Source organism: Rhincodon typus, chromosome 2 (assembly GCF_021869965.1).
Source record: "Rhincodon typus isolate 14 chromosome 2, sRhiTyp1.1, whole genome shotgun sequence".
Classification (NCBI taxonomy): Eukaryota; Metazoa; Chordata; class Chondrichthyes; order Orectolobiformes; family Rhincodontidae; genus Rhincodon; species Rhincodon typus.
This window is the reverse complement of record NC_063333.1, coordinates 92,136,492-92,162,337: the sequence shown is the minus strand read 5'-3', so window position 1 is coordinate 92,162,337 and position 25,846 is coordinate 92,136,492. Positions and strand designations below refer to the sequence as shown.

The 25,846-nt window shown below is 40.6% G+C and overlaps 1 protein-coding gene across 1 annotated transcript in view; it reads left to right on the top strand.

The window, feature by feature from the left end:
- LOC109920618 (sodium bicarbonate cotransporter 3-like) overlaps window positions 1-25,846 on the top strand; it is an 80,428-nt gene that overhangs the window by 3,798 nt on the left and 50,784 nt on the right. The window contains exons 2-9 of the mRNA XM_048608541.1: window positions 3,808-3,864; window positions 4,397-4,399; window positions 4,568-4,725; window positions 5,228-5,315; window positions 5,875-6,021; window positions 8,753-8,859; window positions 18,857-19,031; window positions 21,927-22,060. Coding sequence (XP_048464498.1) covers window positions 3,808-3,864; window positions 4,397-4,399; window positions 4,568-4,725; window positions 5,228-5,315; window positions 5,875-6,021; window positions 8,753-8,859; window positions 18,857-19,031; window positions 21,927-22,060 — 869 coding nt within the window. The remainder of the gene's footprint in view (window positions 1-3,807; window positions 3,865-4,396; window positions 4,400-4,567; window positions 4,726-5,227; window positions 5,316-5,874; window positions 6,022-8,752; window positions 8,860-18,856; window positions 19,032-21,926; window positions 22,061-25,846) is intronic.

Sequence of the window (25,846 nt, the reverse complement as noted above, 5' to 3'; positions counted from 1 at the left end):
AAAGAATCCCCCTCGTCCTCACGTACCACCCCACCAACCTCCGGATCCAACGCATCATCCTCCGACACTTCCGGCATCTGCAATCCGACCCCACCACCAAAGACATCTTTCCCTCCCCACCCTTATCTGCTTTCCGGAGGGACCATTCTCTCCATGACTCCCTTGTCCGCTCCACACTCCCCTCCAGCTCCACCACACCCAGCACTTTTGCCTGCAACCGCAGGAAGTGCTACACCTGCCCCCATACCTCCTCCCTCACCCCCATCCCAGGCCCCAAGAAGACTTTACACATCAAGCAGATGTTCACCTGCACATCTGCCAATGTGGTATACTGCATCCACTGTACCCGGTGTGGCTTCCTCTACATCCGGGAAACCAAGCGGAGGCTCAGGGACCGCTTTGCAGAACACCTACGCTCGGTTCGCAATAAACAACTGCACCTCCCAGTCGCAAACCATTTCAACTCCCCCTCCCTTTCCGCAGACGACATGTCCATCCTGGGCCTCCTGCAGTGCCACAACGATGCCACCCAAAGGTTGCAGGAACAGCAACTCATATTCCGCTTGGGAACCCTGCAGCCCAATGGTATCAATGTGGATTTCACAAGCTTCAAAATCTCCCCTCCCCCTACCGCATCCCAAAACCAGTCCAGCTCGTCCCCGCCTCCCTAACCTGTTCTTCCTCCCACCTATCCCCTCCTCCCACCTCAAGCCACACCCCCAACTCCTACCGAATAACCTCATCCCACCCCCTTGACCTGTCCGTCCTCCCTGGACTGACCTATCCCCTCCCTAACTCCCCACCTACACTCACCTTTACTGGCGCCATCCCCGCCTCTTTGACCTGTTTGTTTCCTCTCCACCTATCCTCTCCTCTATCCATCTTCTATCCGCCTCCCACTCTCTCCCTATTTATTTCAGAACCCCCTTCCCCTCCTCCTTTTCTGATGAAGGGTCTAGGCCCGAAACGTCAGCCTTTCTGCTCCTTGGTGCTTCTGATGCTGCTTGGCCTGCTGTGTTCATCCAGCCCTGCACCTTGTTGTCTCAGATTCTCCAGCATCTGCAGTTCCTACTATCTCTATTTCCTTATGAGCTGTATTTCATTTCATCGGCTATTGCATGAATATGAAACATTGGTGAGTTGTTAGTAAAATAAATCCCTGTGTGTCATTGTTAATTCTGCCTGAATGACGTCCTTGGACACTTTGACTGGAGAGTTTGGGAGATCATGCACTTTCTAGATTTTGATAAGGAAGTTTGAGAGTCAGTTGACTCATGTAGATGACCAGATCTGCCATGGACGACAAGTTTTATGTTTAGTGTCTGTCTTGAGTAAAAGTTTACATTAATTATTTTCCACTGGACTTCTCCAAAATCCAAGGAATTTTGAAGATTCTAACCAATGCAACCGCTATCTCTGTAACCATTGTGTTCGAAGCTCTCGGGTGCAGGCTGCGTGGTCCTTCAGAGTTGTGAAGTCTCTGGTCTAATACTTTTCTGAGCACCTTTTTCCTTGGTGGTTTTTGTTTTTTTAAGTTCCTCCCTCCCATTCACTTCTTGATTCCAGTATGTTTGAAAAGTTTTTGAAGTCTTCTACAGAAAACTATGGAGACTCGGTTATTGAATTTATTCAAGATAGAGTTGGATAACTTCTTGAGTCTAGGGTTATGGGGCGGTGGGGGAAGGGGCAGACAAACAAGTGGAGTTGAGATCATAACCAGATCAGCTGTGATTTCATTTATAAAAAATCCTTGTGTTGCCATTGCTTCTTTGGCCAGCAATCTTTAAATCTTTGCCATCTGGTTCTTGATCCTTCCAGTTTTTCCTGTCTACTGTCTATGTCCTCTTGTGAGTTTGGATATCTCTTTCAAACTCTTTTCAACTTTCCAAGAACAGCCTAATTTCTTCAATCTAATTATGTAACTGAAGTTCATCGTCCTTTGAAATATTCTCGTGAATCTTTTCTGCACCTCTCTAATCCCTCTTAAAGTGCGATTGTCAGAACTCTGGTTGAGGTCAACGCAGTGTTCTGTTTAAGTTCTGATGTCACATCCTTGATTTTCATACACCATGCACTTATTAAAATCGCTTGCATGCTGTATACTTTAAGTGCTACTTCAACCTATTCTGCTATCTTTGGTAATTTTTATGCAGGTATGCATCCAGATCCCTCGGGAACCTTTTTGAGAACTGTTCATTTTCTTTTGTGTCGCTGCGTTCCTCTTACCAAAATGAACCCCCGTCACCTCTTTATGTTAAATTTCTTCTGCTTGTCTGCTCATTTCACAACTGGCCTATGTCCTTTTTCCTTTTATTCTGTCATCCTCTCAGTTCACAGTGCTTCTGGGTTTGATATCATCTGCAAATGTTAAAATTGTCCTCTGCATGTCATTAGTGCATATTGGAAAGAGCAAGAACTCCAACATTAACTTCGGAAAACTCCACTAAAATCCTTCCTCCAGTTGGAAAAATAGCCATTGGCCACTGTTTCCTGTTACTCGGTCCATTTGTTAACAGTCCATATTTGGAAAGACTCCCAGTTTGGATAATTAAACCTCTTTCTTTGTAAGAGAAAGGAATGTGGTCTAATTTGCTAAGCAACCTCTGATGTAAATCCTGGTATACATTGCAAAAAAAAACATGCTTCATTACAGAATAAACGAAAAATTTCCTTTAATGTTTTAATTTTGCTTGCTAAATACAATTTATTAATTGATCTTGCCCAGATTCTCAGTTCAGTCACTCATTAATTGACTCTTGTTTTTCTGACGGAACCCCAAATGACTCTAATTACTATACAGCAACACAATGCTAAATTGTATGTTGCAATTTATAATGCTGTGGCACTTTAAAGCTCAGTTTCCTCTGATTTGCTGCTGGTAGCATCATGGAACACATTGCTTGTAACTACCTTTCTAGCTGTGACATTTGCATACATTTTGTGTCATGATCAAGTAATGGATATCAGAAATTAAGTGGGACAGAGCACACAATAGTTGGAAGGAATTTCCCCACATGTTAAATTAAAGAAAATTTGGATAGTTTTGTTTTAATGGTAGGTTAGGTTAAAAATCATTATGGTATTTTGCAATTATTGATTTTTGGATCATGTGACTTGGAACTATTGTAGTCATTTAGGTTTGGATAACTTTGAGATTTTGAAGTGTTTTCATTTGATCATCTTTAGAGATTTGACAATGGGAGGAACAAATTAATTTTTATCTTTCTTCAAATTTTAACTTTTTTGTATCTAACAAAGTACTTTTTTGTAATTCGTTTTCAAAAATACACTAGGATAAAGACAGAAACTTATTTCATTATTTGAATAGAATTCATGTAAATAAAGTTTAAATGCATTCACAAAATGCAAGCGTAGCGATACTTTTATTACACTTTTTTTGCTGCTGTGACTCATTGTAGGAGTTAGATGATATTTGTTACTTTGGATCATACCAAGAATAAAAATTAATGATTTGTGCTTACAAACAAAAATATGTTGTTCATTGTGCTAAAACTATTTTGTTGATTATTGAAATAACGTCTTTGTTAGTATGTTTTACAGCTATTCCCAGAATTGGCTTAAAATTTCATGTTTTGACTTCTGAAACGTTTTCTTACCTGTACTTGCATCATGGAAATTTGCTTACTTTTTGTAAACTATTTGGGTTGCAGTTTGAAGCAGGTATTTGTGCCTGCATCTCTATCATGACTTTTTCTTGTTTTTTCCCTTTTTTTTTGCTTTGCTTTTCTTTTGTTGACCTTTTTTCTGTTTAAAATGTGCCTTCCTTGACTCCTGATTGGACTGGAGTCTGAGTCCTGGCACTGTAATTGTGTCACGCTTGGTATGAGACTCAGGAGGTCAACAGTAAGTTTTTTTTTTTTAGTTCTTTTGGCTTCTGATGTACTACTGTTGTGTACATTGTGTGTGTTTGTGTGTGCGCGCTTTTCATGATATTGGCCAGTGTTGAATCTTCAGTTTCGCGTGGTGTTGGTTATCTATCAGCATGAGAATATATGCAGCAATTATTAATTCAGCACAGCTAAACTAATGTGAGTTTTAGTTAAAAATTGGACTTCTAGCAGTTAACACTAGAGATTTGTCGACTCAAATATTGGAAATTAAACATAATGTGAAGATCTTAACCTATTTCCTCACCATATAAAATTGTGCCTTTAAATTGGATTAAGACAAATGCTACTTTAAAAAATTTTCAGTTTATATTTTCTAAAAAAATTAACATTTTTAGATAACATATTAAGACTTGAGTTCCAAAGATGCCCAGTGTTTGGATCTGACTCCAAATTTTCATGTTTCCTGATTTTTATACCTGATTGAAACTATAATCAGTGCTTTGCAATCTATGCTGCCTATAGAAGTAAGAAAAAATCATTTCCAGAAGGTCCGAGCTTAGTACATCTGAATTGCTTTATGCACAACAAAAGCATTCAAGTTGAAATTAATTTAGGTTAGACTTGTGCATCATTTCATGTTCAAGTATTAGCTAAATATGTTTAGATAATTTCGAACTGCTTAAAATGTTGTCGCATCCCATCAATGTTATTTGTAGGTGGACATGAATTTCATGAAAAAGATTCCACCTGGTGCTGAGGCTTCCAATGTCTTGGTGGGAGAAGTGAACTTCCTTGAGAGACCCATCATTGCCTTTGTTCGTCTGTCTCCTGCTATTCTTCTTACAGGACTTACAGAAGTTCCAATTCCAACCAGGTGAAACTGAAATGAAAGATTTATCATTATTTTATCAGATATATACTTAACTTTGATTCACTCATGGTTAAATTGTTCATTCTTTGCAATAAGAAAATATTTTCACCTTTCCAGATCCATCAACAATACTTTGAAAATGCTTAATCATATAAGCATTGAAATACACAGTTTTTCAATTACTCTTACAAAGTGTGCTGTGCACAAAATATATATTGAAGAAGATTTTGTTCTCCCAAGTGATGCAGTCAGTCAGGGAGATGCGGTATTGGCCTTATCAATCCAAAAAAGTGCATCTTACACTAATACCACAATTTCCGACATGCATGTGTGGAGAATAATTTGTGAACTTGATGTTGAAAGGAGTAATTCTTAACTGCAATAAGAGTGTAATATGCTAAATCGCTTTTAGTTGCAAGGAGAAACCAGTAATTTGATCACATTTTGAGTGATACCTGGAAAACTAATGTTTTATTTTCTAACATTCATTTTTCTACCCTCTTAGGTTTTTGTTTCTTATGTTGGGACCATCTGGTAAAGCACAGCAGTACCATGAAATTGGTAGATCAATAGCTACCTTAATGACAGATGAGGCAAGTTGGCATTTTGAAGGTGGTGTCTACTAGAATTATACTGGAACAAAAACAAAGTTGCTGGAAAAACTCGGCAGATCTGGCAGCATCTGTGAAGGAAAAATCAGTTAATGTTTCGGGTCCAGTGACCCTTCCTTAGAACTGGATCCGAAACGTTAACTCTGATTTCTTTTCTTCACATGCTGCCAGACCTGCTAAGCTTTTCCAGCAACTTTGTTTTTGTTCCTGATTTGCAGCATCCGCAGTTCTTTCAGTTTTTATTTAAAACTATACTGGAGCCTTGCTCGGAGCTATAATTGATCCTAATTCAAATATTGGGAAGATCAGATCTTTTTAGATGACTGCTTGTTATTTTAAAAAATTTAGGCAATTATAATGGAAAATAAACTACTTTAGAAATACTGGATGTCACTGGTTCAGCAGTCAGGTGAAGTCTGCTGAACCACATTGTAGTCTTTAAAATTTAAAGTTAATAATCACAGAGACTTTTAAAAACTACTGTTAATGTAAGAATGTAACCACATTCCTCATAAATGTGTGCATGCATGTTTCTATTAAGATTTTCCATGATGTTGCTTATAAAGCAAAAGATCGAACAGACTTGCTGGCAGGAATAGATGAATTTTTAGATCAAGTTACTGTTCTTCCACCCGGAGAGTGGGATCCTTCAATCCGAATTGAACCACCAAAAAATGTTCCTTCACAGGTGAGAATCATCTTTGAAGCCTAATAAAATTCAAATTTCTTCTTTTATAATATAATGCTTTTGAAAACTTTCACCTCAAAATTGATTTTTAAGTTGCTTTTTAGCAAGTACATAACCGCAACATTCAGATATTAAAACTTGAGTTGTGCTTTCCTTTGTCCTATAATTTGCTTGCAAGTTAATGTGCAAAATCTTGGGCACTCACTTCCTGCACTCAAAAGTTTGAATGCACCCTAGTAAAATGCAAAAAAAAACAAATTGCAAATATTTGATTCAAGTTATGAGCAGACAATGTTGTAAGAACTCAACAGGCCAGTCAACATGTCTTTAAAGAAAGGCTTGTTATTCTATTTTAGATGTGTATCCTCCTTCAGATTGCTGACCAAAATGCTATTTCCAGTAAAGTTTGCTATTCCAACAACATATATGGTGTTGAAATCTGAGTACTGAATGGGTTCAATTTGGTTAAAATGGTGTTGCTGGCACTACAATTTGCTGCAGAGTACCTGTGCTTCAGTGTAAATGTTTAACCAGCACCTTTTTTGTTTCTGATACCAATTCACTGACTCCTGCATGGAAAGAAATCTCGTGAGTATGGGATTGGGTTAACTGAACTGAATACCCAGTTCTTCACCTTGTACGTCAATAATAGCTGACTGTATTTTGTTTATACTTATACACAGGATTGCGGATATCATTTATTGACCATCTCCAGTTACTTGGAGGGCAGTTAAGAGTTAACCCAGATGGGTTTTTATGACAATTAACCATGGTTTTGTGGTCCATTATCATTACATGCTTCTAGACTTTTATTGATTTGAAATTTCATCATCTACCATTGGGCATCTAGGTTCAAATCCCACTGAGTGTTGCTCAAGTCATTGCATTAATAGTCTAGTGACAATACCACCAGGTCATCATCTTCCCTAATGTGTAGGGAGCCATCTACATCAATGGAACTAAGGTTGAGAGGATGGAGAGCATCAAGTTCCTCGGAGTGACGAAAACTGACGAACTGTCCTGGACTTCCCACGTAGATGAAGGCACAACAACGCCTCTTCTTCCTCTGGCGGCTCAAGAAAATCAGCGTGGCCATAAGGTCCCTCATGAATTTCGACAGATGCAAAATTGAAGGCATACTGACTGGGCGCGTAACTGTCTGCTCTGCCCAGGACCGTAAGAAACTACAGAAGGTGATGTGCACAATCCAGACCATCACGGAAGCCAATCTTCCATCCATAGACTCAATTTACACTGCTCACCACAGAAAGGCAACCAACATCAAAGACCCATCTCACCCTGGTAATGACCACCTACAACATCTGCCGTTGGGCAGAAGATACAGAAGCTTGAACAGGTCCACAAGCAGGTTCAGGAACTGCTTCTTTCTGGCCATTATAAGAATGTTGAATGGACTCTAGCCTCAAATAATGTAACCTGTATGCCTCTAAGTCTTTTTGATCTGTACATCCTTTACAAGCAGTACAGGAAGATCATAACAAGCAAACAAAGCTTTTCAGTACATGTGACAATAAAATCAATCATTCTGAAGAAGGGTCTAGGCCCGAAACGTCAGCTTTCCTGCTCCTCTGATGCTGCTTGGCCTGCTGTGTTCATCCAGCTCTACACCTTGTTATCTTGTATGAAAGTGGATGTGTTTTTGGATGTTTTATGGTGTTGTCCCTCTTTCTTCCATCTACAGTGGTACATCCGAGTTAGTTTACAGTCAATAACTTGTAAGAAAATGAATTACATTTAGATTTGTCTCTCTTTACCAGACAGCAGTTTAAACACTAATCTGAATAGCTAATTTCCCCATGATAAATACTTCCCTATATTAGCTCCTTTATCCATGCTTTGGTGTTGCATAGACTGCTTTTTCCCAGACTGTGTTTCTACAACTTGTTGTATGCCTTGCAATCCGACTATTCAAGCTAATTAATTGTTTTCTGCCAAAAGGCTCTTTAAAAACTCTCTTTAAATTTCTTCTAATTGCAAGCTAAAGCAGATCTTCTAGATGCAGTTCAACTTGGATTTCATGAGGGAAACGCTTTTTTTTTCTGTCAAACAAGCAGTTCAACAGAAAAACCTTCTAAATAAGACTCTGCCCTTAATCACTATCCCTAAACAAATGAGCATGCTTTGGAATGATTCAAACAGAAATGCCATCAAACTTTCTTCCTTCAAGACAATCCTGTTTCTGCAACTTATATGAATAGTTCATACTGCTAGTAACCTTTATTTGCAAAATTGCTAACTTTTACATCTTGGCCTTATAATTGGGTGATCCTTTGTTTAACATTAACATTTCTAACTGTGACATTGAAGATAAATTAAAGTTAGAAGCTAAACAATGTTTATCTACAAGCTTGTTCAAATTGCATTTACTCTAGAGTTGCTTATCACTTTCTCAATCCATGCCCCTCCCATCCTACCATTTATCAACAGTTATGCTCTAAATCATGTGAATTATGATCTAGCCGTTTGTGACACTGATTTCTCCCCACCTCCACACCATCATTCCCTTTTATCAGGTGCATTTAAAAGTTGAACTTGTGACTGAATGCTGACCTGAATGCTGGTGGATTGTACTTATCCCAGAAAACTTCTCAAATTTATCGTGATAGCTGAACTTGGACTTTGAATTGTCAGACCAGAATATATTCTGTGAATCTTTGTGTAAAGCTTATTTGTAAAATAATCGTTTCTCCCCTTTATCTGCTATGTAAAGGAAAAACGGAAGTGCCCTCCTCCTCTTCCAAATGGTCCACCAATCACCAATGGAACTACAAATCATGAAGAACATCACACTGGACCAGAACTTGAGCGCACTGGAAGGTTTGTTTTGCATATTGCCTCAAAGGTTTTCTTTCCTTTCAAAGTTAGTCAGCATGACACAACATCTGCTGGAGTATAGAATTGAAAGCCAGTTCTGCAGAGTTCTGAAGCCTTTTTCAGGTTCTAGGTTTTGTTTTATGTGCAATCTTGAATACCAGTATTACAGGTAAAATGGCTTTGAGAGCTTTGGGAAGGGGAGATTTTGATGAGATCTTGGAAAGGGAGAGCAGTCATTTGTTTCCTGTCCCTAATGCTTCCTTGTACAGTTACTGCTTTCCATCTGTTCTTTCAAAAGTATAAAGTTCAAAATGTTTGTAAATAATGTTTGATATTTATTGCCATATAAATTAGTTTTACGTGGTGCTAGCTTCTGACTTCTGGGGCATGGGTGAGTGATATCCAATCAGCTGCATTTACACAGCCTGATTGTGAAAGTGAATGAAGAAAAAACTTGGATGGGTTTTATAACCTTACAGCATGGCCACATTCATGATTCACTGCATAATCTTGTGTGGTTTTTGATTTTAAATGCCATTGATTATGATGTTTGTAGAGCTCACTTTCTTTGATTTGTTCATTTATTTCATCTGTACACTTGAAAGTAAAGATAAAGTTGCCACGGTCTCAGAGGACCGTTATATGGTTGCGCTGTCATTAGAAAGAGATTTCTGGTGGCGGTTTAACCGGAGGGTCATGTGCCTTAAGCGAAGGGAAAGGTTGAGAAGGAGAGTCCTTCATGGTCACGTCAGCCAGTGTGGAAATTGAACCCACGTTATGAATGATACTCGGCCAACTGGTGACCCTCAGGAGAAACCATCACCAATCGTCTCTCTTTAATGAGAGAGCAGCCCAGTGGTCTTCTGGGATTATGGTAAGTACATAAGTATTTGCATGATCTCTTTTTTTTTTTTTTTTTCCAATCTTTTCAGCTTGTAACCTCATGGATAAATACAAATGAGCCTAAGTAGTTAGTACTTTGTAACCTGTGGTATTGTATTAGATCAGTGTTACCCAAATTATATTTAACTTCCAGGAGGATAAAAATATGGTAGCACAAGGAGATTGAAAAAAGCATTGCAGATTTTTCTGGGGACATGGAGGAAGGTTTCTTTTAACATGGGAGGCAATTTTCTGCTTAAGATATGTTCTGTTAAAATGTTTAAGACACAATTCCCAGAGGTGGTCTCTAAAGTTTGAGTTAATTTTCACACCATATTTATTAGTAGACTTTAACATCTATTTCCACTCTACAGTAATCAACTATCTTCAAATAAAATTCCATTAGCTCTGACAAGTTCCAGGGCCATCAAAAACTGAATTATTGATCTGTATTTACTCCAATCCTTTCGGTGGAACGTTGTCAATCTTAGTGTAGAAGGAAATCATTCAGCCCCTTGACTGTGCCAGTTCTCTGCCAGAGCCATTCGACAAGTCTTAATACCTTGTCTTTTTCCCCATAGTCTGAAAAAAGATTTTCAGTTCTATCTTCCAATTCTTTTTGAGAACCAATTTCGAATCTACCTGTACCAGATACACTCTGGCATTCCAGATCCTACTCACGTGTTGCATTGCAAAAAAAAAAGTTCTCATTTCTGTGTTGTAATTGCTTCCTTTATGATAGCAATTGCTATTGTCTAGTCCTTGACTTTTCTGTGAATAGAAACCGTTCCTTCCCACCTAAACCAGCTGCCTGAGTTTTGACCAACTCCTCTCAACGTGGTGACTCCGACTTTCTCTAATGAGAACAGCATCAGCTTCTCCAGCCTATCAGTATGACCAAAGTTTCTCAAGCCGTGGAATCCTTTCCTTGGATCTCCCCCACTCTGCCTCCAGTATCTTCATACCCTCTCAGGTGTATGACATTCGGGATTAGACAGAATACTCCCATTGAGGCCAAATCGTTATTTTATAATGCAAGAAAACTGGATGCTTGTCTTAACTTCATTCCAGATCAACTTTTTCAACAATTACAACATTAAGGCAAATGTTTTTCCAAATGCATCAAACTTAAGTCCAGTTCCAGATATGCTTTCGGCAGTGCCTGTAGTGACACAATTCCATAATTTTTCTTGAAAAGCTAAATCAATGAACAATACAGTTCTCCTCGATCAACGTTCTTGACATCCCCTGATTTCTGATTAAAATCCAGGTTGTTTCCAAAAAGTGAAAACGCAAAGTGCTCAAAAAGCTGCGCTTGGATGAAATGAGCAGTCACAGACTAGAAATGTTAACTATACTAATCTCTCCACACAGATGCTGTCTAACCTGTTTAGGAGAGAGCAGGAACTGCAGATGCTGGAGAATCTGAGATAACAAGGTGTAGAGCTGGATGAACACAATAGGCCAAGCAGCATCAGAGGAGCAAGAAGGCTGACGTTTCGGGCCTAGACCCTTCTTCAGAAATGGGGGAGGGGAAGGGGGTTCTGAAATAAATAGGGAGAGATGGGGAGGTGGATAGAAGATAGATAGAGGAGAAGATAGGTGGAGAGGAGACAGACAGGTCAAAGAGGCGGGGATGGAGCCAGTAGAGGTGAGTGTAGGTGGGGAGGTAATAGGTCAGTCCAGGGAGGACGGACAGGTCAAGGGGGCGGGATGAGGTTAGTAGGTAGGAGATGGGGGTGGGGCTTGAGGTGGGAGAAGGGGATAGGTGGGAGGAAGGACAGGTTAGGGAGGTGGGGACAAGCTGGGCTGGTTTTGGGATGCGGTAGGGGGAGGGGAGATTTTGAAGCTTGTGAAGTCCACATTGATACCATTGGGCTGCAGGGTTCCCAAGCGGAATAGGAGTTGCTGTTCCTGCAACCTTCGGATAGCATCGTTGTGGCACTGCAGGAGGCCCAGGATGGGCATGTCGTCTGAGGAATGGGAGGGGGAGTTGAAATGGTTCGCGACTGGGAGGCGCAGTTTAGTGCGAACCGAGCGTAGGTGTTCTGCAAAGTGGTCCCTAAGCCTCCGCTTGGTTTCCCCGATGTAGAGGAGGCCACAACGGGAACAGCGGATGCAGTACACCACATTAGCAGATGTGCAGGTGAACATCTGCTTGATGTGGAAAGTCGTCTTGGGGCCTGGGATGGGGGTGAGGGGGGGAGGTATAGAGGCAGGTGTAGCACTTCCTGCAGTTGTAGGGAAAAGTGCCGGGTGTGGTGGGGCTGGAGGGGAGTGTGGAGCGGACAAGGAGTCCCGGAGAGAGTCGTCCCTCTGGAAAGCAGATAAGGGTGGGGAGGGAAAAATGTCTTGGTGGTGGGGTCGGATTGCAGATGGCGGAAGTGTCGGAGGATGATGCGTTGGATCCAGAGGTTGGTGGGGTGGTACGTGAGGATGAGGGGGATTCTGTTTTGGGTGTTATTGCGGGGAGGGGGTGTGAGGGATGAGTTGCGGGAAATGCGGGAGACACGGTCGAGGGCGTTCTTGACCACTGAGGGGGGAGGAAGTTGCAGTCCTTGAAAAATGAGGACATCTGAGATGTACGGGAGTGGATGCCTTATCCTGGGAGCAGATGCGGCGGAGGCGAAGGAATTGGGAATAGGGGATAGCATTTTTGCAGGATGGTGGGTGGGAGGAGGTGTATTCTAGGTAGCTGTGGGAGTTGGTGGGCTTGAAATGGATATCGGTTTCTAGGTGGTTGCCAGAGATGGAGACAGAGAGCGGTCCAGGAAGGAGAGAGAGGCATTGGAGATGGTCCAGGTGAACTTAAGGTTAGGGTGCAATGTGTTGAAGTGGGAGCACGAGGCAGCGCTGATACAGTCATCAATGTAACAGAGGAAGAGGTGGGGTTTAGGGCCAGTGTAGGTACGGAAGAGAGATTGTTCCACGTAACCTTCAAAGAGGCAGGCATAGCTTGGGCCCATGCGGGTACCCATGGCCACCCCCTTTGTCTGTAGGAATTGTAAGAGAAGTTGTTGAGGGTGAGGATGAGTTTGGCTAAGCGGATGAGGGTGTCGGTGGAGGGGGACTGGTCGGGCCTGCGGGACCTGTTTAGTGTCCTTTCATTGATAAAGTGAAGACACTACTGTCTAGGCCAGCATATATTGCCCATCCCTAATTTGCCTACAGCCATTGTAAACAATGTGTATTATCTTTGCGCACACAGAGGGGAAGTTCCAGGATTTTGACCCAGCAATAATTCCAAATTGGGATAGTGCGGTCTTTGGAGGAAAACTAGCATGTCGTGGTGTTCCCATGCATCCACTGCCCTTGTCCTTCTGAATGGTAGAGATGACGGTTTGAGTGGTGTTGAAGAAACTCACTTTAAAGATTGCAATGTGTCTTGTATACGGTTAACACTGTGCATCAGGGGTGGATGGAGTTAATGTTGAAATGTTAGTGTTGCTCAAGCCAGCTGCTTTGTGCTGGATATTGTCAAGCTGCATGTATATTTTTGAAACGCCACTCATCCAGGTAAATGGAGGATATTCCATCACATTCTCAATTTGTGCCTTGCAGATAGTGGACAGCCACTGGCGAGTCTGGAGGTGAGTTACCTGTCGCATAACTCCTAATTTATGCCCAGCCTTTGCAACCACAGAATTTATATGGCTGGTCTGGTTTAATTAATGGTTAGTTGTAACCTCCCAGGAGGTTAACGGTCGCGCATTCAGTGATGACAGTGATTGCCTGGCATTAGGTTGTCTTTTATTGGAAATGGTCATTATCTGGGGCATTTGTGGCATGAATGTTTCTTGCCATGTCAGACCAAACCTAGGTATTGTCAAGGTTTTTCAGCATTTGGAAATGGACTGCCTCTGTATCTGAGGAGTTGCAAATAATACTGAACATAGTGCAATCAGCGAATATTCCCAGTTCTGACGTTATGACAGAGCGAAGGCCATTGTTGATGCAGCTGAAGTTGTTTGGGCCTGAAACTTTACCCTGCAAACTTCCTGCAGTGATGTCCTGTAGCTGAATCGATTGACCAACAATCCCAACCGTCTTTCTGTGATAGGTATGACTGCAACCATTGAAGAGTTTAGCCGTAATACCCATTGACTCCAGTTTCTTTAGGATTCCTTGATTCAACACTCCATCAAATGTGGCCTATTGTCAAGGACAGTTACCTTCACTTTCCCTTTTGAAGTTCAGTCATTCGAGCCATATTTGGATGAAGGCTGTAATGAGGTCAGGAACTGAATGGGCCTGTTGGAACCTAAACTGAACATCAAGGAGCAGGTTATTGCTGAGCAAGTGCTGCCTGACAGCACTGTTGATGGCAACTTCTTTACATTGCGAATGATTGACATTAGACTGGGCCAGTAGTTGGTTAAATTGGAGTTGTTCTTTGTGTATACAGGGCATACTTGGCCAGTTTTTTTTTCCCCATTGCCAGATACCAGTGTTGTAGCTGTACTGGTAGGGAGATGACTATTTTCTGGACTACAAGTCTTTTGCGTTCTTGCCAGGATATTGTCAGGGCCTGTAACCTTTGCAGTATCCAATAACTTCTACCATTTCTTGATATTAAATGGAATGAATCAAATTGACTGAAGACTGGCATCTGTGGTGCTGAGGTCTGAAGGAGAAGGCAAAGTTAGTTTATTATTTGATTGTTCTGGCTGAAGATGCATTTAAATGTTTTGACCTTTTTTACACTGATGCAATGGGCTCTCCTTTTGTTTTGAATGGGGATATTTGTTCTTGTATGACCAATCATTCCTGGGAGACTGGACTGTAAAACTTAGATCTGTTGGATGTGGCATCATTTAACTCTGCCTATTGCATGGTCCTTACACTGAATGCCATGCAAGTAGTCCTGTGTAATAGCTTTACAAGGCAGACACTTCATTTATAGGTATGTCTCCTGCTCCTCTGGCATCACTTACACTCCTTTATTGAACCAGTTAGAGATTTTGCAGCTCGGAAAGAGGCCATTCGGCCCATTGTGTCTTTTGGTTATCAAACATCCATTTATTTGAATCCCATTTTACAGCACTTGGCCCATAGCCTTGTGTTCTGTGGTATTTCATGTGCTTATCTAAATAATTCTTAAATGTCTTGAGGATTCCTAGCTCTATCACCTTTTTTAGGTAGTGAGTTCCAGATACCCAAAGCTTTCTGGGAGAAAGGAAATTTCTTTAAATCTTTTCTTAAATTACCTTCTCCTTATCTTAAAATTGTGTCCTGTAGTTATTGACCCCTGTATTAAGGGGAGATGTTTCTCTCTATCTACCCTGACAGTGTCCCTCAACTTTATATGCCTCAATAAGATCCTATATCAACCTTCTCTGCTCTAAGGTTAACAAACCCATCCTATCTAGTTTCTCTTCAGGCTGAATCACTGCAGTTCAGGCAACATACAGTTAATCTCTTCTGCACTTTCACTAGAGTAATCATGACCTTCCGATAGTGTGGTGACCAGAACTGCAAACAGTATTCCTGCTGAGCCTTACCTAAAATTGGATATGGGTTCAGCATAACCCCCTTGCTGATCCCCTGGCTTGATTGTAATGATAAAGTGGGGAATATGTCAGGCAATGAGATTAAAGATTGCGTTTGAATATAGTTCTGCTGATGGGCCTTATGGGTGCACAGTCTTGAGCAGCATTCCCTCTAATTTTCGCCAGTCTCCAAGGCCTGCACACTGCAGCGATTTTGTGGAACCAGAAACCAATGCTGCAATCCGTGTACCAATGTGCATCGCCATGTGTGGAATATCAGCGTGGCTGTGTGCGTACAGCTTAGAGGGTGTGTAATGGTGCTGCTCGGCCACAGTTGATGATCAACATTGATGTCCCACAACACAGAATATCTTCTGTGTCTTGCCACCCTCTGCGTGTCCTGCAGGTGGTATTGCAAATGGAGGAGAACTGAATCATCTGCCAAGATGGGCCAGTAGGTGCTAATCAGGATATTTCCTTTCCCATGTTTGATGTGTGGTCCAAAGTAAATCTTGAGTACTTCCAAGACAACTTGTACTTGTTTGCTACTGTGCTTCACCTCGTATTATCTCATGGACAGTGCAGACCAAGCAGTGGTGACCGTGCCTGGGATGTTGTCTGAGAAATATGATTCCTTGAGTATGATGTCAGGTTGTTGACTAATTTTTGAGATTGCTCTCCCAGTTTGGGCACAAGCACTTCTGATGTTTGTTAGTATGGAACACTTTGCAGAGTGGGCAGGGCTGCCTGCCATTGTTATTTCTGGTGCGTTCTTGATTGCTGGGTGTTCTATCTGTCTTTATTCTTTTTATCAGACTTCGTAGCAGTTAGATACAACTGAGCTAGCTAAGCTATTTCAGAGGGCAGTTAACAGTCAACCACATCACTGTACAAATGAAATCACACGTAGCCCAAACAAGGTGAGGATGACAGATTTATCTTCTGTAAGGGAGATTAACGAAACAAATTTTGTTGTGATAACTGACAACAATCTAATGGTCAGCATAAAACTGGAATATAACACTGCTTTTATTAATTGAATTCAAACCTCACCATTATGCCATGGTGGAATTCAAGCCCATGTTGGCCAGGGTCTCTGGATTCCCAATCTAGTGACAATACTGCACTGCCACCACCCCTCACCTAAGTAAAGCAGTGAGTCTTTAAATGTTTTGAACTTGGTTTACAGAGGGTATCTAAGTTTTAAATGTACTGTACACAAGCTGTGCTCTCCTTTTTTTATCTTTTTTATTTGCAGTTAATTTGTATTCTAGGGATGCTGTTACCTTAGTTTCTCTAATTTTTAACAAGTTAATGCTGACTGTCATGCATCAAAACAGACAATTTGGTACCTGTAGATTTCCCAGGAACATTGGTGTCAGTAATGCTATTGCAGAATTTATGCAAGAACGTATAGCTTTTTGTTAGAGATTTATTGATGCCAAAAAGTCAGGTTTTTATGTGCCTCTTAAGTCATTTTGCGTTTTTTTGCCAGAATTATGCACCTGTAAAAGCTGCTAGCTGACATGCCTTTTCTTGTGTTTTTGTGCTGAGTGAAGAGCAGTAGAGAGAAATTTTATAGTTATACATTTTTCCATTCATAGCCTTCTGTCTTTTATCATACTCGAGTGAGGAAAATAAAACTTCAAAACCTCTGGATTTTTTTGGCTTTTCTATATTTAAACAAAACAGTTGGGTAAATTCAACTTCAGTTCAGATTTTATTGTGCCTTCATGCTTTCTAAATTAAAAATATGTAACTATTGGTAATTGAAATACTTCAGAGTTACTGCACAAAATCTTGTAGAAACAAAGTGAAGTTGAAAATATTTTAATGTTTATTGCTAGGAAGACTTTATGTCCACAAGTAGCTGTGTGCTGTTTGAGCTTGCACCTAAGAAGTGCAGTGATTATTCCTCAGTTTGCACACTACACAGATGACTAAGAGTATATTCAACATCCTTCTTGTTGATAATGGTAACAATTAAATGTTTCTCATACCATACGAGAAACTGGCTGTATGTGTTACACTATTGTAGTATGTCAGCATTGACATTTGAGTTTTCTTATCTTTAGCTCTGCTTTTGGAACCTGTTATTCAGAAGTGATTGTTGGGTATAATCTGATTTAAAATATATAAAGAGAGAGAGAAGCAAAAGCAAATATGGGTCCCTTAGGGAACGAGGCTGGGGAGATAATGGGAAGCCAAGACCTGGCAAAAGAATTGGATAAATACTTTGCGTCAGTCTTCATAGTAGAAGATATCAATAGCATTCCAAAATTTCTGAATAATCAAAGGGTAAAAGGAGGAGGGGAAATGAATACAATGATCACTAGAGAAAAAGTGCTAAAGAAACTAATGGAACTGAAGTTTGATAGGCTCCTGGATCTGATGGGATGTGTGCTAGGATGTTAAAAGAAGTAGCTACAGAGATGGTGGACACACTAGTGGTAGTCCCCCAGGAATCTTTAAATTTTGGAAAACTCCAAGAGGATTGGTAGCTTTTCCAAGTAACTATTATTTAAAAAGAGAAGGAGATTTTAAAAAAACATGAGCTGTAAGCCAGTTATGCTAACATTTATTGGTCAAATGTTAGAGGTTATTACAAAGCATGTAATAGCTGAGAATTTATAAATAATATAAGATTAAAGAGCATCAACATGATGCAAATGGAATGTTGGTCTTTATTTTAAAGAAGTATAAAAGCAGTGAGTAAAAACCAAAAGAACTGCGGATGCCGTAAATCGGGAACAAAAACAAAGTTGCTGGAAAAGCTCAGCTGGTCTGGCAGCATCTGTGAAGGAGAAAACTCAGAACAGTTCTGAGGAAGGGTCACCAGACCCAAAAACGTTAACTCTGTTTTCTCCATAAAAGTAGTGAGGTTTTGCTAAAACTTTACAAGGCATTATTCAGACCATAGCTGGAATACTGTAAGCATTTTTGGTCCCTTGATTAAGGAATGATATACTGGCCTTGGAGTCAGTCCAGAGAAAATTCACTAGGCGAATGCTAGATGTGGTGGGACTGTCTTGTGAAGTGAGGTACAGTAGGTTGAGTGTATACTCATTGAAATTTACAAGTTTGAGAGGTGACCTTATTGAAGCATGCAGGATTCTTAGGGGATTTGACAGAGTAGTAGCAAAAAGATTTCCCTTGTGTGAAAGTATGGGACCAGAAGGTCTAATCTTGGAATTAGAGGTCACACAGTTAAGATTAAGATGAGGAATTTCTTGAGGGTAGTGAATCTGTGGAATTCTTTACCGCAGAGGCTGCGATGTTAAGTATATTCAAGGCTGAGAGAGAAGGATGCCTAATCAATAAGGGAATGAAGGATTTCAGAGGAAAGGCATGAAATTGGAGCTGAGGATTATCAGACCATCTATGATCTCATTGCATGGGGGAGTAGACTTGATGGCCTGAATGGCCTACTTCTGCTCCTGTATCTAATGGTCTAATCTTAAATTTGGATTCTTCATTAACTTTCCATAAGGAATCTATGATTGTTATCTTATGTAATCTTTGACCCATCTGGTTGAGTTAAATATGCTGAGCCACTGCCTTCTATTTAGATTTTAAGATAAAATTCTGGATTTGGAAGTTGTGTGAAAAGTGCTACATTATTCCTACAGGCTCTTTGGTGGCTTAATCCGTGACATCAAAAGAAAATCACCATTCTACTTGAGTGACTTCAAAGACGCGTTTAGCCTGCAGTGCTTGGCATCTATTCTTTTCCTTTACTGTGCCTGTATGTCTCCTGTCATCACATTTGGAGGGTTACTGGGGGAAGCTACTGAAAACAATATAGTAAGTATCCAAAACCCGAATATAGGCTTTTCTTATGATCTTTATGACTTTATTTTGTGCTGTTTACTCTGCAGGATTGAATTCTACCAGGAATACTATTTTTATTATAGTTTTCTCAAAACAAGTAGCCTTTTTAAAATTATTCTCTGCAGGTGATTTGTTTGAACATTTTGGATTTTAGAAAGAAATTGATGGAGTAGATAGAGGAAAAACTTTCTCTGTTTTTGGGGAGCTGGCGATACTGATATAACTTGAAAGCTACAACATTATTTGGGAAAGTAGTTTAAGAATTTATATGTGCAAAGAACAGTGACAGTCTGGAGCACTCTTCCATTAAAGCAGTGGAGGGTAAAGGTTTTGCTGGGCAAAGTTGTTAAAAGGCATGGAATCAATGCTGATAAATGGAGACGAAATTGCCACAATCTTCTGAACTGGAGGAACAGTATCAAGGGGCTGTATGGTCTACTGCTGTTTTTATTATGTCTATGGAAAAATTAAATGAGTGTTCAAGAAAATTTGTGATTTTGCAACACAATATTTTAATTTATAACAATATTAGTTACAAGATGTGGACATCGCCAGCGTAGCCAGCATTTGTCGCCCATCCCTAGTTGCCCTTGAAGGCCACCATGAACACAGTATCCATGTAATGTAGGCACATCCACAATGCTCTTGGGTAAGGAGTTCCAGGATTTTGACCCAGCAACAGTGAAGTACGTTCAAAATTAGGATGGTGTGTGGCTTAGAGATGGATCAGGTAGTGATGATACCATATATCTGCTGCTCTTGACCTGGAAAGGTAATGGTAGTTTGCAAAGTGCTTTTGAAGGAACCTTCGCTTCTTTGTTGCTGTTAATGAAGTGGATCACTGTGCAGGCATGAGGTGACGAATGCTGTTTCCTTCTGAAGTGAAGCCTGAAGTTGATGATTGATTGTGTTAAAGTTAAATGATTGATAAGTAAGTTCACAGTATCCTGAGTCATTACATTGGATATAGAGCACAGAAATTGTCCATTTTTGGATCAAATAATTTATGCAGATGTTTACACTTCATTCTAACCTCTGCATTTCCTTATCTAGACCTATCATTGTAAAACGTGCTCCCTTTTTCTTTAAATTTGTCTGTATTATTCACTTCAACCACTCTGTACATTCACAGGGTCGTTACCGTTTGGGTAAAGCCATTACTTCCAATTCCCTATTTGATTTCATGTTTTTTTTTTTAAACATTTGTTCATGGCATGTGGGTGACGTTGGCTAGGCCAGCATTTATTGGCCAGCCCTAACTACCCTCTGGGCAATTAAGAGTGAACCACATCGCTCTTGGTCTGGACGCATGTGTTGGCAAGACCACGTAACGACAGTAGTTTCCTTCCCTAATGGATGTTAGTGCACCAGGCGGGATTTTCCCATCAGTCGACATTGTTTCATGGTCATCATTAGACTCTTAATTCCAGATTTTTATAAATTTCTTTCCTCTCTTTTATTGATGATCTCTTCCTCTTCCCCACAAGTGGAAATATTTTCTCTCTACATTATTTTAAAGATCTCTATTAGGGTATTCTTTTGCATCCTTCCTTTTCGGAAAAGGGAGACTCAGTCTGCCAAACCTCAGTTGATACTAAAAATATGGAGGTGTACATATCATGTTTGTAAATTTTTCCCTATAACCTCTCCAGTGTCTCTATGTATTCTCTTCCAATATGGCAACCAGAACTACAGGGTTTGATGTTCAACATAAATTTCCTATTTTATATTTCTGTTCCTCGAAGTAAAAGATAGTGCCTGATCTTTTAAATCGCCTTGCTAACTTCTGGTAACTTTCACGGATTTAATGTGTATATATAATTCAATATTCCTTTGTTCTTCTTATACACCCTGACTTGCACCATCTATGACATAAGTGCCCTCCTACCAAAATGTACTTTCTTATATTTAGGTGTGTTTTAGTTATTTGCAAATTATATGCTCATTCTGTATGCTTATGTCTACGTTTAATTTTTCTGGTCCCCATTAGTGTTAATAACTATTGAACATTCTTCTTTCTCTATGCCTTCTCAAAAAAATCAATTTCTCAATTTACAGAAGTCCACATTTTAATGTACATTACAAATGGCAGTGATTCCAGCACAGTTCCTTGCAGGATGTGTTTTCCCACCTCTGTCACTTGTAACTGCCTATTGCCTCCACTGTGCTTTCTGGCTTGAAGCCAGTTAGCAATTCATTCTGCTACTTGTCCTCTAACACTTTTTTTTTGTTCTGTGATCTTCATTAGCTTATTGTGCAGCATCGTATGGAACATGTTTTGCAAATCCAAAGAAATTGCATCTAGTTCCGATGAAAGGTCATCAACCATCATGCTAAAATTCCGTATGCTTTCAAATAGAAGAACATCAGCGTATCTTGTCCTCTCCAAGCTCTGCACCTTCTTTCCTTGAGACTATATTGCAGTTTCTTCTTGGTTTCTGGGTCAAAATTGTGAAACTCCCTCCCTAACAGCACTTGAGTGCACCTACATCCCAAAGAATGCGGAAGTTTGAAGATAGCTCACCAGTACTTTCAAGACAATTTGGATAGACAGTCAGTAATGTTCACTTCCTGTGACCAAATTTGGTTAAAATTGGGGAGGATGCAGGCTGGAGTCAAAATCTTGATTCTATGCAAAATGTCGGTTGCAATATATGGTGTCTTAAACTTTAAGCCTGAAAACTTAACTAAATTTTTCTGAAACTGTAGATTACATCGCAATTCATAGCACACTTGGGATGCTGTTGGAGCAATCTGCAAAACAACTTATTTCTTTTTTCCAATGCAAAACTAGGAACAAGAAACAAAGAAACCATATAAAATAAATAAGCAGACAAAAATAAATTTCTGATTTGTTTTTTTTCTTAGAGTGCAATAGAATCTCTCTTCGGGGCTTCAATGACAGGAATTGTGTATTCCTTATTTTCTGGACAGCCGCTTACAATTTTGGGAAGTACAGGACCTGTATTGGTGTTTGAAAAAATATTATTCAAGTTATGCAAGTAAGAACATTTCCCTTATTTAGCACTACAGAGAAGAAAATTATATTGTGCTGTAAAGTATGATGCATAATGCAGCTGTGTGGGCCGTGTAGAAATCAACTTCAGTAAAGGTACTGAAAACGCAACAGTAGAACACCAAGTAAATGAGATGGTCTAAGTGGTTCATTTTGCTGGATTGTGTCACTTGTCAAAGCTGAATTTTGTTCAAATCTATTAGAATAAAGGGCAAGCATGAACAATAAGGGTTAAGGTTTGCGGGCGGCTAAGTGGAGCTGAGTCTCAAAAAGATCAGCCATGATCTCATTGAGTGGCAGGGCAGGCTCGAGGGGCTGGATGGCCTACTCCTGCTCCTAGTTCTTATGTTCTTTATAAATGAATTCTCTCATTGGGGAAAGAAGAGAAAGGAGAGCCCTGATTATTTGGCACTCCTTTAAATGAGCTGAGTAAAACCAATCAAGGATTGTTCTGCAAATCCAAGTGCAGACTTTAAATTTAATTTGGTCTTGCTACTATAATGAATTTTAGAAATACATGAATTTTTAAAAAAAAATTTTATCACTTGATTGGTTAACAATTGAGTCAAATCAGAATGAGTCTCCTGTTGTGGCCAAGTTATCAGCCGTTCCTTTTGGTAGAATAGGAAATCTGCTAAAAGAATGCCTGTGACAAGTCAAACTTCCAGATTGGTAATTCCAGATTAGCCACACTTAGATGTATGTCATATGATCACGCCAACCAATTAGTGGGGTTAGGTCACAGTAATATAGTCTTGCCATATCATGAATAGTGTTAGACAATTAAACAATTCACTGGAGGAGAAGGCTCCTCAAATACCCTGATCGTCAATGAAGGGGGAGTTCATCGCATCGATGAAAGAGATCTGGCTAAAGATTGCTGTTAGAGTACAGCTGCAACACTGGCATCTACCTGACACACCGGATGATTGTACAGATATGTCCTGCACACACAAAAAAATGAACCCAATGTAGCCAGTTACCACCCTGTAATCCCACTCTCTCGATCATCGGTGAAGTGATGATTACTCAGCTATGTTACCATGCAGCAATGACACTCGGATTGGGTTCCACCAGGGCCCCTTACTATCTCACCTAATTAGAGCCTTGGTTCAAATCTGGACAAAAGAGCTGAACTCCAGAAGTGAGGTGAGATTGACTGCCCTTGACATCAAAGTAACATTTGATTTAAATGGTACTGTCAAGGAGCTCTAGAGTCAATAGGACTAATGGGGAAAGTCTCGATTGGAGTCATTCCTTGCACAAAGGAGGATGGTGGTTCTTAGAATTCAAGCATCTCCGCTCTGCGGCATCTCTGCCACTGCACAGTGATAGCAGTTTGTACCAGCTACAGAATGCACGCAGGCATTTACCAAGACTTCTTAGAAAGTATCTGCCAAACACTGACCACTGCCATCTAGAAGGATAAAGGCAGCAGATACAAAAGAAGACCACTACCTGCAAATTCTCTTCCATCACTCCCTATCGTGATTTGGAAATTTATTGCTGTTCCTTCTGTATCGCTGAGTCAGAATCCTCCATGGATTTAGATATAGATATAGAATCCTGACAGTGTGGAAACAGGCCCTTCAGCCCAACAAGTCAACACTGACCCTTGGAGCATCCCACCCAGACCCATCCCCTTATAACCCACCTAATCTACATAGCCCTGAACACTATGGGCAATTTAACATGGCCAGTCCACCTAACCTGCACATCTTTGGACTGTGGGAGGAAACCCATGCAGACACTGGGAGAATGTGCAAACTCCACACAGTTGCCCGAGGGTAGAATCGAACTCTGGTCCCTGGCGCAGTGAGGCAGCAGTGATAACCACTGAGCCACCGTGCTGCCCCGGTAAGACTTCCAACAAGGTCCCTCATGGTAGGCTCATCCAGAAGATTAAGATGCATGGAATCCACGGTGACTTGTCCGCGTGGATTCAGAATTGGCTTGCTCATAGAAGGCAGAGGGTAATGGTTGTTTTTAGGCTGGAGGTCCATGACTAGTATTCCAAAAGGACCAGTGCTGGGACCTCTGCTGTTTGAGAGATATATATACAAATAACTTGGATGAAAATGTAGATGGGTGGGTTAGTAAATTTGTAGATGATACAAAGATCAGTGGATTTGTAGTTGGTGTAGAAGGTTGTCGAAGGATATAGATCAGTTGCAGAAATGGCCGATTGTTTAATCGTGTAAGTGTGAGGTGCTGCACTTTGGGAGATCAATTGTTAAGGAAAAGTATACAGTTAATGACAGGACCCTGAACAGCACTGATTTACAAAGGAATCTTGGGGTTCAAGTCCATAGATGCCTGAGAGTGGCCACGCAAGTAGATAGGGTGGTAAAGAAGGCGTATGGCATGCTTGCCTTTATTGGTCGGGGAATTGAGTACAAGAGTTAGGATGTTATGCTGCAGCTTTTTTCAGAGTTTGGTTAGGCCTTACTTTGTGCATTGCGTTCAGTCTGGTTGCTATATTACAGGAAGGATGTGGAGGCTTTGGAGAGGGTGCAGAAGATGTTTACCAGAATGCTGCCTGGATTAGAGTGTATGAACTATAAGGAGAGGCTAGAAAAACACAGGTTGTTTTCTCTGGAGCAGCGGAGGCTGAGGAGAGACTTGATAGAAATCTATGCATCTCAATTTTATAGACAGGGTTCATGGTCAAAATCACTTTCCCAGAGTTGAAATGCCAAAACTAGGGGACATGCATTGTAAGGTGAGGGGAGGAAAGTTCAAAGGAGATGTGAGGGGCAAGTTCTTTACACAGAGTGGCAAGAGGTGGAATGTGCTGCCAGGGGTGGTGGTGGAGGCAGATATGGTAGGGGCATTTAAGAGACTTCCGGATGAGCACGTGAATGTGCAAGGAATGGAGGGATATGGACCAGGCAGGCAGAAGGGATTAGTTTAATTTGGCATCCTATTCAGCACAACATTGTGGGCTGAAGGGCCTCTCCCTATGCTGTACAATTCCATGTTCTGTCGTATTTGAAGATTAAAAAGTTTTGATTTGAGGTAGGTATTGTTGTTCTCTTGCAGTTTAGCTCTGCTATGGGCCACATTGGTATTACAATTCACGAGAAAAAGCTGCCCCTATCAGTTAACATGGACAAATTACGACTCTTTCTGTTGATCACCATCAATCATTCTGTTGAAAATCAAGTTTTGTCTCGAGTTTTGTGATTTTGTTTTTTAGTAATTCATTGGATAACTTTCCAATCCAGCTGTTTTAGATTGCCTGCTCTGTTCTTGATAACAGATAACGCTGATAAGAGCCTGTGGTGTGGAAGGTAGTGAATTGGCATGGATAGAGAATTGACTAATGGCAGGAAACAACAGCAATTGGGATAAGGGGTTCATTTTTGGGTTGGCAACTTGTAACCAGTGGGTTCCTTGGGGATCACTGGTACAGCAACTTTTTACGATGTATATCAATGATTTGGAGGAAGGATGTGAATATACTGTAGCCAGATACCACAGGTGGAAAGCGAAGTTGAGAGGGATACAGACAGTTTAGAGATATTGATAGGTTAAGTAAGCAAAAGGTTGACTAATGGAGTATAATGTGGGAAATTGTGGTTTGTTTTGGAAGGGAGAACAAAAGAACAGTATTATTTTAAATGGAGAAGAACTGCAGAGAGCTGCAATACAAAGGGAATTGGGGGTCCTCGCGCATGAAACAGAGTGAGCACATGGGTGCAGTGGGTAATCGGGAAGGCTAATGGAATGCTGGCCCTTATTTCAAAGGGTTTGGAGTCTGAGTAGGGAA